We start from the raw sequence: 16,872 nt of genomic DNA, 5'->3' as shown, positions 1-16,872 counted from the left end.
CCTTTTGTTTACATAAAAATGATGCATTTTTTAAAGATAGATTGGCCGTTCTATGCATAAATAGCACGAACATTTGGAAAAGGCCTCAAACAAATAATAAAGACACTGATACGATGATGGAATTGCATAAATCGGGGAATATCTGCGACGCAATGTTTTGTTTTGATTTTAGGAATTTGACCCTAAAATTTACGACATTAAGACATTATCATTCGAAATCAACAAAAGATATTTCAGCAGTATATGGCCACATTCTTTCTCTAGAGTGTTTTGAACATGTATGTGAAATAGCTTCAACAATAGTTCGCTGTATAATAGTAAAAACAGCCTTGACCTGAAAAAGGGCAAGAGGTGCCATATCTACGGATTCAGGCTAAATTTAAAATTGGTTTAAAACGTTTGGTTTTTGATCGATTACAAAAATTCATTTTTGTCATTAAAAGAAATTGTGTCTGGCGTGGATTACACTACAATTTTTATTCCTAGGGCTCTTTGATTTCTTCAAATAATTTTTATAATGATAGAGTGAATCCCCTGGACCTCTACGCACAAAAGATCGCCTCCCCTTAACAGAGGCTTACAGGAAGGGTTTTAACACTCATGTAAGGATACATGAACAAGGGAAACAGAGGCTTAGAGAAATAAAAGGAAACAAGGCAGTTATCAGGGATAATTAGAAAATCCCATCCTAATTCCTCTTGGCTATCTTACTTGCAGGAATTCTTTGGTAGCCATAATTCAGACAGCAAAATATGTCATATTACCAAAGGCTTATAATAGCAAACCAATAAACAGCAAAGTTATAGCTTGCTGGTTATACTTTCAAGTATGTTTTATAGTGCGTCAGTGTTTGCCTGCAAACGAGGACACACACAAGATTTTTCACTCTAAACTGCTGACTTACCTGCAATCGAGGACAGTCCTCGGTCTCAAACTGCTGCAATAGACCTCAAATGCATGTTAAATGCATTTGAGCGATACTTGCTGAAAACCGCAGACCATATGTGTAAAAAAAAGTCGGCAATTGATCGCTAAATTTCATTTTGTATCATACACAAAAAAATCTGCCATTTTAGTCCACGGTTAGGCGATGAAAACACCATATACGCGTCCGCGGTTAGATAGCAATACACAAAGTCCTCGGTTAGCGGCAAACACACATAGGGGTGTGTGTGTGTGGGGGGGGGGGGTGGTAGCCATTTAGAACTAGCAATTCAATATACTAGGTTTCTGTGGGACTGTTTGGGACTCTACTGGCCCCACAGATAACCTTTTTCCCCATTAGTAAACTACTGGTGTAAATTGGTGTTGAAGAAACCATAATCATTAAGTTCTGAATGGGGCTATTCCAGTTGAAATCCAGATACCCCTATGGAAGACATGACTTTAATCTTCCACACAGGGAGTGTGAATTTTAAATTGGGTTACCTGAATGGATGATTCCATTTGAAATCTACATCTCCTGTGTAGGAGATTAAGATATCTTCCATAGGGGGTGTATGGATTTAAACTGGAATAGCCCATTTGGTATGCATAGTGTATACAACTTACCTCCTGATAATATTTAGCAGAGAGTTCAAAGTTCTCATTGACTTCAGCTTCTCTGGCAAAGTGTAAAAGCTGTGAGCTGTCAGTGAGTGGTGCTGGTACAGGCGTCTCATCTTCTAGAGATAATACATTGCCCAACCCTATGTGCATCTGATCCACTAAGAATACATATAAATCACTAAGGAATGCCTAGAATAAATAACAGAATTTATCGCAAGGTCAAAATGGGATCTTCATGATTTTTGGTTTGTGTATGTATGTGCCTGCGCTCTTATTGGCTATCCAACTGGGGACATGAATGAGAAATAATTGCCTGTAAATATCATCGGCTCCATAAAGGACTTTAACGATGTGAACTGGGTATATTTAAAAACACTTGGAAAGTGTACAGGGGATACTTCTCAGTTGACCTGCAAACGGTCTCAGTAAGTAGGGGGGATGTGTGGGGGAGTATAGGGGTATGCTTGCACAGGTGGGTATGTTTCTATCATAGGAAACAGGTACCATTAAACAAAAGAGATGTATTCCACAATGCGGCTGGAAATTTGATTAATTATGGGTTTATTACTCAAAAAATCAAAATTGCAAATGAGAAACATGTAAGAATGACTTAGGCAGTTTTGTTATGAGGGTGACGATATTTAAATCATACATTTTGTCGTAAGCTGTTTTTAAATTGTATTTGATCCATTTTACAAGTGTGAGGGTTCACAGTATTACAACAGCTAATGCAGAAGCTACAATAAAAAAAATTGCAAAATTTGTCCTAAAATGCGATAGCAAATATTCAGATGCTTTGATAAACTGAAAATATTAATTGGACCATACCTTTACTTTTCTTGTCATTCTGACCTACAGACACAAGAGCTGAGGTAAATTCTACACTTATGTACTAAAATTTAGTTGCAAAATGAAAAGTTATAAACTATACCTGTAATTTATCTTTATCTTGGAATGTTGATGTCTTCAAATACTTCTCCCTCACAATCTTTACTACAGAATGCTGTCAAACAAATAAAATGCAATGAAGCCAACAGGGTTATTTGTCAATAGAGCTTTCATCCTAATGCTAATAATCATGACAATATGTGCCCATCCACCACAAACTGGTCGTAAAGTCGGCATTTTCCATTTTGAGATACAATCAAAAACAGTATTTGGATTTCTATGTAAACTATATTAGGAATTTGACCTTTGATGAACCATAACTTCACTTCCAGATGTCCGATGGAGCTGGTTGAGGTGTCATTTTAAAGCTAAAGTGCATTCTTTCACAATCTGCAATAAACAGAAAATGACCATAGCGCCAACTTGGTGGATGGTCACATATTATCCTGCTTGATCCTTCTCCAAATGAATCAAGCTGAAAATTGAAAACAAGTAATCGGTTGCCACTGAACTCCCTGAATAAGTTCATCAGGACTGTTAGATATCACAATTTTGATGATCAGAAGATAAAACATCTAAAATGTGAGTAAATCATTGGACTGACTTGAAAGACATAATTACTGGACTTGTAAGACATAATTTACCAATAGTTGTCACAGAAGTTTTGATTGAAGAATTTGGCCAAGGATGAAGTGTCAAATTATTTGAATGTTTTTAGCAACAAGAAATATAAGGGCTCATATTGAAATTCCCATACACAGCTAGCCTTCTTTTGTTAAAATCCTGGGCAGGGTGTATCACTGATGCATATAATCCATCCGCTTTATGACCAAGCTTTCCTGAGGCGCACGCTTAGCGAGGGGAATCCTGCCTTCTTTCTGTGTGAAAACGTGGTAGGGTATTTCAATATGAGCCCTAACAGGAGGATGGTCCAAATAAACACTTCATCTCTACATTTTTGTTAACAAAATAGGGATTCTGGTTTCAGTGGAAAGCCTATATTTTTTATATATATTTTGAAAGATACTTTGTTTGGATTTTGAAAGCCAAAATGGGTCTTTTAAAATACACATTTGTGGCTCTTGGATCAAAATGGATACCTGCATGAAACTAGATGGGAAGTGGGGGTTACTTCATTTAACCTACCGTATCGTTTATTAGAAGTGAATTGTCTGTGAGAAAAACTTCAAAATTGGGTTTAAATTCCAGAGAGTGTTCCTGCAGAAAGGAGGAATTTACGCCTATACTAATATTCCTAGATGGCGCCTCGTATTGAATATCGGGGTAAATACTAAAAAATTACATCTGTAAGTGCATAATAGCAAGAATATGATTTACTTATTGAAATTCTACCATAATTAGGCAATGAACTGGATGGAAGTTTGAGTCATAATAGGTTTTGTCCATGCAATTTAGTGATCATCACGGACATGACTGATGCATGTTAAGCTTACCATGTTACTCACACGATATTGCATGGAAATTTTTGCATTTTTGTCCATTTTTCATTGAAAAAATGGGGAGGGGGCGTTTATTAGAGAGGGGGCGTTTAATACAAACAATACTGTAGGTGGAAAATTCATGTGATAAAATCTGACCATTCTTCTTTAATCATATCTCAGGAAGAGCAAGTGTATTATTTTGATGAATTATTCATAGCTTTTTAAATGCTTGTCAGATGACCCAGTTTGCTTGCCCATATCACATATCATTAAATTCAAATACTTAATGTGGTCTGTCACTCAGTTTTTTTTAATTATATTCACACTATAGAGCATGCTATTGCATAGACTACCCTGTAGTCCACTTGCCCATTGTGCATACTCTGGATATTGTATTTAAGCTTAAAACTCTGATTTAATTAATGTGTGCACAATTAATAGATTTTCACATCTGATCTTTTCAGTCGCCCTACTCCCTCTGTTTGTTAGCTTCCCAAGTGGACTACTGACTTTGGATTGCGGTCAGAGATGTTTAACACGGCTGTCTATGAGCTTCTATGGATGAGATTGTCGGAAATCTGGCCTACTAAAATTGGCCATGATGTAATGCCTCTTTAAATGAATCTGGCTTGTGATTGGTCGCCCAGATCTCGTTATGGTTTAAATCCTCCAGGTACCTGTCATTACCATTAATAACTACATGGTACACAAGTATGCGGCCTACCCCGCCTTTGTGTTGTGTAATTGCATGAACGCGTCAATATGTGCATGAATGCGTCTTGTATTTGCTTGTGGTTAAATTTGATTGATAAACAAGTATGATTGACAGTGTGAGTGTTAGGGACTTTGCCCGTTCAAAATCCCGTTTAAAATTGAAAGTCCATAGTCTATTTTTAACCTGGAATTTCGCGATTAATAAACTGGCAGATTCTAAAAACAGGATTGTTCAGTATTGAAGTGCCAATACAATTATGACATTATGATAACTTGCATTCAATAATATAAGCCACTTTACTTTTACTGTGACTAATATAATTATATTAACTTTTTCATAACAAATTTTATACTAGTATTTTGATGTATTAAATATCAGTATAATTTCGAGTTCAACTGAATGCTTTCATCATGATTAACATGCTTTTATTTATCAAAAATAGACTATGGCATAGTCTAGCTATTGCATACAAATATAATTCGAGGGTTGACAAACAGAAGGCCTTAACTCAAAAAGTGCCTTTTTGAGAAACATGAGTAAAAATAATATTTTGCATTGAAATGTGACCAAGTATTATTGTGCTATAGATGCAATAGGAATCTGTGGGTATTACAGATTATTTTGGTACCGAAATCTCAAAATGGCCAAAAGTTAGTTAAGGCCTTCTGTTTGTCAACCCTCGAATTCATATCAATTGATTAGAACAATAATGAAACAAATGGTAAGATTTCCTACCTTCAGTTGCTCCTTGAATGCAAAGTATTTGCCTGATGTATTCAATTCAAACATTAGTTTTCTCCTTCTCTCCTCTGCTGCTTCATTGCCCTGTGGAAGCTTGCCATCATCAAGCTCATCACCAAATAAACCTCTGAAAAACAATGTATCAATCACATAAACATCTTTACAATATTTTAGAATCTTTAGAATAGTAAATGGTTAATGTAAATTTCTGACTCAACAGAATCAACTTGTACTTAGAGTGTTACTTTTGAAACTATTCACCACTCAGAAAGCTTTCTCTGAAGGGACCTCAAAAGACAACAACTTAAAACCACTCCAAAAAACAAAAAGAAAACCCCCCAAAACACCTGTTGTTAAGTACCATTCATTTACAATTCTGTAATTTACAGACAAAAGCTTAAAATCCAAACAAATCAATCTCCTAATGTTGCAAGTACTTTACACTTTTAAGTTTTGTTTTCTTTTATACTTTTTGATGCTTCAAGTTAACTTTGATCTTGCCGATCCGATAATGTTGTATCCATAACTAGGACAGTTTATGTATAGCACATGATTAAAGGAACATTATTTCCCACATGTTACATTAATGATGAATAGAGAAATTACCTAAATTCTTCCAGAATGAGATTCCCAATGCTGCCCACTTGATTATGGAAGTCATCTACAGCTCTCTGTGCTCCATTGGTTCTTCTTGGAAACAGTGGTCTTGGTGGAATGTACTCAGCAACTCTAATAATGTCAAATAGATTGCAACAAGAGATTATACAAGGGTTCCAATCATATCCCAATGAGCAAAGGTAAGCTAGGGATTGCATGAGTAGCACTATTAGCATTTAAATAATTGACTCACTATGGACCACAATGGCCTCGTCCCAATGGCATAGTTCAATAACCTCAATTAAACAATCATAGTGTAAAATTTGACCTCAAGTTGCAGAGTATAAGTTTTTGTACCCAAATTTTCAAAGGTCAGTCAATGAATGTACAAATGTATTGGGGTTAAAGAACTGTGTCCCTGATAGATGAGCATGTTGTGGATCCTATAGTGACTCTTTGCTAAGGAAAAAAAAAAGGTTTGTCTCAAAGCTCACAAGTGGTTTGAAAACAAATGCGAAATGCGATTTTTTTTATTTTTATTATTCCCGACTTGGTATTTTTATGGTATTTTGAGAAAAACAGTATAATTTTTGCCGGAAATTTTTCTGGAAAAAATAAAAAAATAATAATATATGAAAATCGATACTAAATTGTTACACCCATTAAAGTTTGTCACAAAGTATATTGTAGCTTCCCTGTAAAGAAGTTAAAATTGACATGCAGCAGTTTGGCTCCAACCCCCATTTCAAACTTTTGCATGCAAAAACAATAATTGCAGGTCCAAATAAGATCAAGAATGGAAAAATAAATCTTCAGTGATTGTTTAACTAAGACAGTGAGATGTACAAAAAATATGACTTGAAGGTGAGTCCCCCACTTACCCCATCAAAATGCAGATTTTAGTATCAGGTGAAAGCTCATATTTTTCTCATTAACATAATGTAATTAGCTGTTCCAAATTGGTATATTCCAGAAGAAATCATCAAAAAACTGTCAAATTAGTCTTGACTGTGGCACGTGTTTGAGACAAATTCTATGGTATTTTTATGATATCTTTGGATATACATTGCAATTTTGAACTCCAAATTTCAATATGTTAAAGCCTTAATGTACGATCTTTTAAATTTTTAGATTTTTCTTTTTTCTTCCAAAATGATAAAATAGTTAATATGCAATCATTATGAAATTCCCAATACATTTGGACACGAAAAACATTGGAAATTTGCTAAGAAACAACAACATAAACTTCACCTCTATCACTTGAAATATCTTGCACTTTTTGGATTAGGACGCCGAGTGCGGCCTAAGAGTTAGTCCCCTACGCAGCCAGTTTGGTTCTGCTCCCTCCATTTGCATAAGTATATTACTTCAATGTAAAAGTAAATAAGCCTAAAATCTAACTGGCAGAAAAAAGATAATACACATCTATCATCTATATACAAAATCATATTTACTTCTTGGCTAACTCTTCCGGTGCTCTTTTAGGTACTATTGGTCTATCTAGTTGGAATTCCAATATGATATATGTGCCAGCCTCATCATACTGCATGCCTTCAATATTCTGTTGTACAGGTGCTTCTGTGTCTGATGATGCCTCATTTGTACCTGGTGCTCCTGGCTTTAACATCTGAGATGGTTGCTGTCAAAAGAATTCATTATTCAATTCAATTAAATTAAAACTTGGACGTGTTTGGGGCTCGTGCAAACTGACATATATATGAAAATTTTGAGATTACCGGCCCAGAGTCTTACCACTGTACTACCTGAGTTCATAGTCGGTACTCGGGTAATCTCCCCATGATAACTCTCTCATTGTGTCTCAGCGGGCCAATTAATAATAAAACAGAACTTTTTAATAGAGACCTAATTCTCTACAATATGACATTTGACAATCATGTCAAAAATTGCCACTTGGGTATATACCAACCAGACCATGCTAATTTCACTTATTCATGCCCCATTTATCACTAGCAATAATGACACAACCATGACCCTGAAATATTCTTTATCACATTTATTATTTTTATTTTTTAGCATATACTTCCCTTTACCATTATTTTTCTACAAACGATGTGCAGAAAGAACAAACTGGTTACTTTTTAAATACTGATTGAATTCAATAATGGTTGGTGAACCGCTCAGTCATGATCCCACAAAAATACAGAACTAATATTTTGGGATTAAAACATATTATCCTGTTTTGCCAAATAAAATATACTAGCTAAATCCTTTTTTTTTCTAACTGGCAATAAAAGTCAAATTTTAATGTTTGGGTAATTTTTGGGAAAAAGGGACAAAAAAACATGCATTTTTAGGGTGTTTTTATTTTTGTAAGATGTGACAATCAAGTTCAATGACTTTGGCAAATCAGGATAATATTTTTTAATCCAAAAAATGTTAGTTCTGTAGTTTTCAGAATAAGGAGTAGACTATTATTGTTGTGCTAATAAATAGTCTTAGTATAGTGTTAGTAATAGTACATATCTTTTTTATATGTATAATAATGTATTCAGCTGCTCATAACATGAGCCAGCATCTATAGATTTGCATGATTTTAACACTGAAGATCACAAGGTCATTCTACAACTAGATTTTTGAATTTTGAGAATTTGCAGCAAAGTTATTGATTTATCACTAAATGAGGGTTTACTTCAATTTTTAAATAAAACATGGTAAAATTTGTTCAACTGCTCATAACTTGTAACAGCATCAATGGATGTGCATGAATTTTACACTGAAGATGCAAAACATGTTATTCTACATCATATTTCTTTAATTAAAAAAAATTGAACTCAAACATTTGTCAGGGGGTAACTTTGAAGTTGTGTTACCTAGCTAGCTGTATGTAACAATACTTGTGTTGCATGTTATGTATAACTAATTCTAATTCCAAAATAATGGGATTTTATTTGAAACTGAAAAGAAAATAATTTAATAATTTTGACTTTATTAAGTCCTAAGCAAATAATCTTAAATTTGACAAATACACCAAAAAAAGTATGGTATTTTTTTTTTTTTATGACTTTTCATTAAATATACCACTTTAGTTTAGTCAATTTAATTTCATATCCATGTGATGATGTGCAGTGAGTAGACAATCATACAAAACCTTGTAAAGTTATTTCAATGAACATGACCCATAACCAAACTCTTAATATGTTTACACATTGTTCATGTATCATTGGGTTCGAAAAGGAACTTCTATTCAGTAACTAGGCTAATCCAGCTGCAATCCATACACCCCCTATGGAAGACATGTCCTTCATCTCCCACACAGGGAGTGTAAATATTAAATAGGGCTACCTGAATGTGTGACTCCATTTGAAATCTACATCCTATGTGTGGGAGATTAGGGTCATGTCTTCCATTGGGGGTGTATAGATTTCAAATGGAATTACTCATTATTAATGGTGATTTGAATTCAATATTACACATGTGTATCAATCATGCTTATAGGGATCTCCCACTGAATAGGAAGCATGACTTAGCTTGATTTTTTTTTATTTCAAATAACTTCCTCATTATACACTGACAGTCAGTTGGTAGCTACACATTTGTCTTTTCATCCACATTTATCATGGAGATGTCACTATTAACAAGTGTGTTGGTGTTGTCTCTCCTAGTGTTCATGTCACAAAAAGCTTGGAGCAACAATTTTAACATCTACATCCAATGCTCATCTAATCAGCTTGCTTGCACTCAGAGTCAATTGCTCTCAAATGATACGGTAACATTTGATGCATTTACCACCTGTGGTCACTGTTCTTTACAAGTTAACGCAACAAATAGAGCTGGTATTCAACTCCAAATAGATGGACTCCAATCATGGTCTACATACCACTACTTCTATAGCAAAGGAATCAATGGCAACAATATTTCTGCTGTAGCATTTACTGGAACATCCAAGCCATGTGAAATCAACTTTGTCGATAGCAACATACTGCTTTATTTTTACATGACTGCTGCTTTAACCATACAGTATAGCATGCCAAATGGATCAATAACTTTGGGTCCTGACCACACCGACTTTCGTTTACCTAAACACACCTGCGATAACTTCAATTTCTTTGATGAAGTCTACAGATTGACATACAGACTTGCAAAAAGTTACTTTGATTTCGGTGGCTACACACATCCAGAATTCTATCGCATATATGGAGATTCTGAATACGGTGCGTTATTGCCTCTCTGTCCAATGCACTGCAAATGCACTTTGCATTTTCAAAAACTTACGGCTCACTGCTTGCAAAACAAAACTATGAATATACTTATCGTTCACACAAATATTCCACGTCGTGGACATCACATAGCCTTGAATGCAACAGAAAGACGCATCACCTACATTGAGCCTGGAGCTTTCCACGGACTTAATGTCGATCGTTTACTCCTTGGTAACAATCTTCTTACTAGGGTTGAATCTGGCACATTCCAAGGAATAAATATAGGTTTGAATAGCATTGAACTTGAGAACAACAACATAGAAGAGCTACCTTCAGCCTTATTCCACGGTCTGTTTAAACTATTATACCTGAAACTCTCAGGTAATAAGATCTCTGCTTTGCACCCCGATTTATTTCTGCATCAAGTTGTATCACTAACGGTTCTTGATATTTCTTCAAACAATTTCCAGCGACTCGGCTCCCAGACTTTCAGAAGAGTACCTGGATTAGTAGGACTTTCACTTCAAAAGAATGCTGTTACTGTATTGGAGTCTGGTACATTTGACGTCCAAAAAAACATGCGCGGTCTTATTCTTGACGACAATAAACTTGCCAATATCGAACCAGGGGCTTTTAAAGGTTGTTTATCTCTTGGCAGACTACACTTGAGTGGCAATGACTTAAGTACTTTTCAACCTGGAATTTTTGATGATCTCATCAGTCTAAATGAGTTGGTTTTAAGCAGGAATCATCTCACTGATATTCAGTTTGGCACGCTACAACCACTGACCAATCTACGGCTACTTGATTTGTCAAATAATCAACTAGACAGTTTTGAACCACAAGCATTTAGTGGTCTTCACCAATTACGGTCTATGAAGATATCAGGAAACAAGCTCAGTCAATTGGAATTCAATACAGCTAATGTTTCTAGTTTCTCCAAATTAGTGCTTGTTGAATTCAGTGATAACATTATCCAGACAATAGATCAAACACTTTTTGAGACTATGCCGTCAATTAAATTTGTACATCTGCGTGGAAATCCCCTTTTGCAAGTTGATAAAAGTTCGTTCAAAGCCCTTGACAATGAGACGGTGATACTAGTAGATGAACCAGCTACGTGTTGTTTCATTGAGAATGCCCAGTGCAGAGCTGTCAATGAAAAGGCCCCTTATCTGACTTGCCAGCGTCTTCTTCCAACCACTATTCTGCAGATTTTCATGTGGATATTTGGGTTTGCAGCTCTCGTAGGAAACATTGGTGTACTAATATGGCGATGTGTGAAGCAAGGACGAGAGAACATTATCCAAGTACTCTTAATAGAAAACCTTGCTGCATCAGATTTACTGATGGGTATATATATGCTCATTATAGCATCTGCTGATGTTGCTTATCAACAATTCTTTCCTTCCCATGCTGATGTATGGAGAAGTGGGTACATGTGTAAACTGGCTGGGTCATTGTCTGTGCTTTCAAGTGAAGCCTCTGTATTCTTCATAACCCTCATAAGCATCGATAGATTTTTGGCTATCAAATATCCTAGAGGAAGCCAGAGGCTCACCAAAAAGTCCACTATTATTATTTCTTGCATCCTTTGGGTTATAGCAGTGTTATTAAGTGTCGTACCAAGTAGCATTACTACTGTGGATCCAGACTTTTATGATGTATCGGAAGTATGCATTGGCCTTCCATTTGTTCGCGCATTTTTGTACTTCAACGAAACACTTCCAAAACTGTCATCTAAAGACTTAGATATTGAAGATCTTAATTATGTTTCATCAACTAAAGACTTATTTTATGATAGCATATACACCTATCCAGAGAGCGGTTCTTCCCCAGGCCAATATTTTTCCATTGCATTATTCCTTGGCATCAACTTAATCTGTTTCCTAGTAATCGCTATATGTTACATCGCGATATTCATAATATACAAGCAAGCATCCAAACATGCTGGAAAATCCAATCGAAATGATGATATTGCATTGGCCGTGAGAATGGGCGTGATCATTCTCACGGATTGCATGACTTGGATGCCGATTATTGTGATCGGAATTTTAGTTCAGTCCAATTTGATTACCATTTCACCAATAGTGTATGTGTACATAGTAGTTTTTGTTTTACCGATCAACTCTGCCGTGAATCCATTCTTGTATACACTAGCAACTATTGTAATAGATTATAGGCGAGCAAGAAAAAGGCCACTGAAACAACCCCCTAAACCTGGCATTACTGGGCTCAATAGTAATGCTAACCTAATAGAGTCATCAACCTAAACTAATATAATACTAAGTATTAAAATAAAGTGCAGTGTTTGAAAATCAAAGTTTACCCACAAGACTGGATAACATGTTTTTCTAACCACACGACAGTGTTTACTTAATCACACAGAGCCTTTGCTGCAGACAAGATAGAACAATATGGTGAATAGATTCATCAGTTTCTTCATCATATCAAAATTCAATTTTTTCTAAAAATTTTTTAGAACCATGAAAAGATTTTGTTCAATTAATGACAACAAGAAACCATGGAAAATGAGTCGAATGATTATATCTGATGAAGGCTGAAATATTATAGTGAGTTAACATTCACTTGAAGTTTGATTAAGGGGAATTGTTACACATTATCAAATATATACGGTCCACAACTTATAAGTTCCCCCGTAACACTAAGTCAAAAAATATGTTACGAAATGTAAAAAGATATGTATAGCCCTATTTGTTTTACACATGTGGACAAATTTATAGCGCCACACGTTATTGCGTCCAGTCACCAGACATACCTATTTTTGACGGACGAACCAACTTTCCGACTAAGAGCTTCAGCTGGGTTGTGATTATTAAACATAAACGAAACAAAATTGTCATGTTGCATCAAGCTTGCACAAGTGGCTGACTATGTGACTGGCATTCAGCAAAACATTGATCATAAATAGAAAGCATTCATCTGTTACTCACCTTCTTGGCTGTATCTTTTTCCTTCTCCTTTGCAGGTTTCTCATCTTTGCCTCCTTTGGCAGGCTTCACTGATGGGGAGGCATTACGGAATAAAGATGTAGCCATCCTTGCTGCCTCTTCTGCCAAACCTCCTTTTCTCTTTGTCTACAACAAAACAATGCCATGGCAAATCTTAGTATTAAACTTGTTTGTGCCAAGCTCAGTTTAATTATATGTGTGTTACAAAAGAATGGTACTTGCATAATTAAAGTAGTTACTGTTTTAAAAATCAAGCTATTTTAGAAATGCGTACACTGTATATAATGATTGAACCTGCAAGCTTTTGTCTTCTAATCTAGTACTGAGCTATTGAGATGACTGGGGAGGAGTCGAAATCAGAGATAATTAGTCAACATTACATTCATCTGTCTATGGTTCAAAGTTTTTATTTTTTTCCCAAAAAATAACATCATTTTTGTGACAAAATATGTGCAAAAGGCATCATCACAAGAAATCTTTAAAAAATTGAAAATTGAAGTAAAATTGCAATCCACAAGACTTGTAAACTGAAAATTACAGAAGTATGCTAATTTTGCATAATATTTTCGGTAAGATGCATGCAACTTTCTTCACAACAAACTTGTAATTTTGAAGATAGTTTTGCAAATGTACATCCACTGTACTATTTGTTTCAAGACTACTAGGTTAAATTGCTTGATGTACATATTATCACTATTTGTGTACATCCATATCAAAACGATGCACTTGGTGGCTGCTACATGTGTCTTTTTTTACATAATAGCTAGGGCTAAATACCAGACTCATCTCAAGTGCATGTCACTTCAAATTATCCCCAAGTCACATGGTTTAGGTATACAGAGAACATTCCTTAACTATGTGACTTGGGGAAGATTGGAAGTGACCTCTGCTTGAGATGAGTCTGGTATTTCTTCCTAGCTATAATGTGAAATGAGACACATATGTAGCAGCCGACAAGTGCATCGTTTTGATATGGATGTGCACATTTAAACATATTTGAATTAAAAAGTTAGAATAAGATGTCCATACCTTTCTTTCTACTTCTTGGTCATTATATGCATGTATTCTATAGGCACCATGGATCTTTTTCACTATAAAAAATGGAGACAACAAAATGAAATCATGATATTGAGTTGAGTCTTTTCAATTCATTGTAACAAAATCAATGTCAATTGATGCATATACCAAATTTTGTTGAGGTATCAAAAATGAAGTCTTCAATAAACTACAGGATTTTGTGATGTCAGGTTCTAATTTGTCACAAGCATGTTGAGTTAATTGTTAAAGTACTTGTTTGTTTGTTTGTTTGATTGTTTGTTTGTTTGATATCTTCTTTAACCTGGGACACTCAATCAGTTGCAAACACAATTAATCACCTGTTCTTCCTTGAGGCCCAGGGAAAACCAAGCCACAAAACCAACCTAACATAAAATATGTGCATTTTCTTCCAAAATGCTCAATTACAATGATAGACATTAGGGGAAAACATTTACACTACATCAACTTTTAGTATTTTTTGTTAAAGATTTCTGTACATAAAGTCTTGATCAAATTGTCTTAGATATCAAATTGTCCTAGATATATCTGCAAACACAAGTTTTCTAGATTTTTTAAACAGAATTTCTGTCCAGCATACTACAAGCAAAATGTTCTGAGTTTATGACTTGTATATCTGTATATATAATGAAAAACTAAATTTCAACCTGTTTGAATCAATTCAATCCATATCCATATAATTTTTTGTTATAACCTGTATTTGTATTATCTTACCGCCTGGATACAGAAGTGGAGCAAGATTGACGTATGCTACGCCGTGGAAAAATATTGGGTTCTCTTCCTCCTTTAGATACAAACAGACAACAAAAATACACAATTTAGGAAATTCAGCAAAAATCCATTTACACAGCAGGACTAAACTAGTCTTAATAAAAGTATTTTATTTATTTTATTTTATTTCTACAAAATTATATAACAAATGGGTCGGTCTGTCTTCTTGGAAAACAATGGTGTTGAGTGGAATTTGCAAGCATTGTCAACTCTGGTACCTTCTAAAAAACAAAACTGTCTCGATCATATGCCAAATTAATTCTGAAAATAAAGTACAAAAATTACTGCTGCTGGCTCCAGGAACTTTGAGGCTCAGAGACTTGACAGGCAGAATATCGTCAGCCTGCTACGCTAATTGCCCAAGTCCTTTTTTTGTAATTTTGTGAACAAAGTACAAAATATGGTTCAAGCATGCAATTAAACATTTTTATTCACCAATCGTTGCATATGATAGTGATACAAATGAAAGGAAATAATAGGAAATAATTAGTGTGAATATGTAACTGATGCATGCTTGAACCACATTTTGTTCTTTGTTCTCAAAATTACAACAAATGACTTAGGCAATTAGCGTAGCAGGCTGACGATATACTATCAGCATGTCCATTGGATGGTTAAAGTCAACAAAGTTAACATATCTGATGAAGAAACATCCCATCTTGGACTGGTGCTATTTCCTACAACCTGAAAATATACACTACAAGACTTATTTTGAGCAAAGCAACTCTATGATTTGAATCAGAGTACGTAGAGTACACAGATACCTCCTCCTTCCCAATTCAACATTTGGCACAGGTGCCACTATGTCTATGTTCCATCGAATGTACTATGGTAATGCTCTGGAGCTATTGTGCCAACTACTTTCTGACCCGTTTCAGACTGACCCGCATCATCGCTGCTCTCTTAGATCTCACAAACATGCAGTTCAAATTCCAAGATCTAACCTGGTTAACGTTAGTCATGAACGGTCCTTCATTCCACATACAGCCCGCACATGAACTGCACTCCCACCTCACATTCCAGAAATGGTGAAACGGGCCAGCTTCAAAATGGGCTATTCCATTTAAAATCCACACTACCCCTGTGGAAGAGCTTGGAAATATCTGCTACAGGGGGAGAATGAATTTCAAATGGAATGAACACATTAAAAGCAGCTCCATTTGTAACTCACCCTCCCTCAGTGGAAGATTCAGGTTGAATCTTTCTCAGAGGGTGTATGAAATTCAAGTAGAGCTGCCTAATGTGATCAATCCATTTGAAATTCATACTCCCCTGTGCCAGATATTTCAAAAATCTTCTACGGGTAGTGTAGCTTTAAATGGAATAGCCCAATGGAGGTTAACAGCTATCTAGGCACCAACCTGTCAGCTTTATCATAATTATAAAAGCTGTTACTGCCTTGATATGTCATAAAAAGGGAAAAACAATGCCCCCCGACAGAACACTTTCCCCTGTTCCCCCGAAAAAAGCTAAAATTACGAAATTTTCCACTTTTTGCGGTGATTTGGCGCAAAATTTGTTGACCCCCCCCTGAAATTCACTTTTCCATCCAAATGCCCCCGAAAAACATTTCTGGCACCGCCACTACAAGAGTGAGAATAAGATTGCCTGCCTCACCTTTCCTTTTGGTTTCGCTGCTGATGGCATTGGCATTCTCATCACTTCAACAGGCCATAATCGGGTCTGTGCTATTCTCTGCTGTAGTCTAAAACAACAAGGAAACAAATCATATACAATAATTATAGTTTTTCTGCAAGGTTCTTGAGCAGTCTGCCAAATTCGGACCGTTTACTACCCAGGGAGCAGGGATGGTCTACCTGCATCGGGAAGATATAAAAACCTCATGGGTGTCAAACAGTTCAGTGGGGTCAAATAAACACCCCTAGGGTGGACACGTAAAAAAATCTTCTGCACGGGGCCTACAACAGGGGGGGTCACATGTGGGGGGTCCATTTTACTAATTTGCTCAAAGTATATCGTGT

General features: G+C 35.7%; 1 protein-coding gene across 3 annotated transcripts in view; it reads right to left on the bottom strand.

The window, feature by feature from the left end:
• Positions 1 to 16,872, bottom strand: part of LOC140153468 (cilia- and flagella-associated protein 70-like) — a 46,393-nt gene that overhangs the window by 18,774 nt on the left and 10,747 nt on the right. For all 3 annotated transcript variants that reach the window (XM_072176228.1, XM_072176227.1, XM_072176229.1), the window contains exons 9-17: positions 16,508 to 16,595; positions 14,834 to 14,903; positions 14,093 to 14,154; positions 13,046 to 13,189; positions 7,386 to 7,570; positions 5,941 to 6,063; positions 5,329 to 5,461; positions 2,480 to 2,551; positions 1,552 to 1,737 (exon numbers count right to left, since the gene is read on the bottom strand). In XM_072176228.1, the coding sequence (XP_072032329.1) occupies positions 1,552 to 1,737; positions 2,480 to 2,551; positions 5,329 to 5,461; positions 5,941 to 6,063; positions 7,386 to 7,570; positions 13,046 to 13,189; positions 14,093 to 14,154; positions 14,834 to 14,903; positions 16,508 to 16,595 (1,063 nt within the window). The remainder of the gene's footprint in view (positions 1 to 1,551; positions 1,738 to 2,479; positions 2,552 to 5,328; positions 5,462 to 5,940; positions 6,064 to 7,385; positions 7,571 to 13,045; positions 13,190 to 14,092; positions 14,155 to 14,833; positions 14,904 to 16,507; positions 16,596 to 16,872) is intronic.

This window comes from Amphiura filiformis, chromosome 5, assembly GCF_039555335.1.
Source record: "Amphiura filiformis chromosome 5, Afil_fr2py, whole genome shotgun sequence".
In the NCBI taxonomy this organism is placed as follows: domain Eukaryota; kingdom Metazoa; phylum Echinodermata; class Ophiuroidea; order Amphilepidida; family Amphiuridae; genus Amphiura; species Amphiura filiformis.
This window is presented reverse-complemented; position numbering and strand designations above follow the sequence as displayed.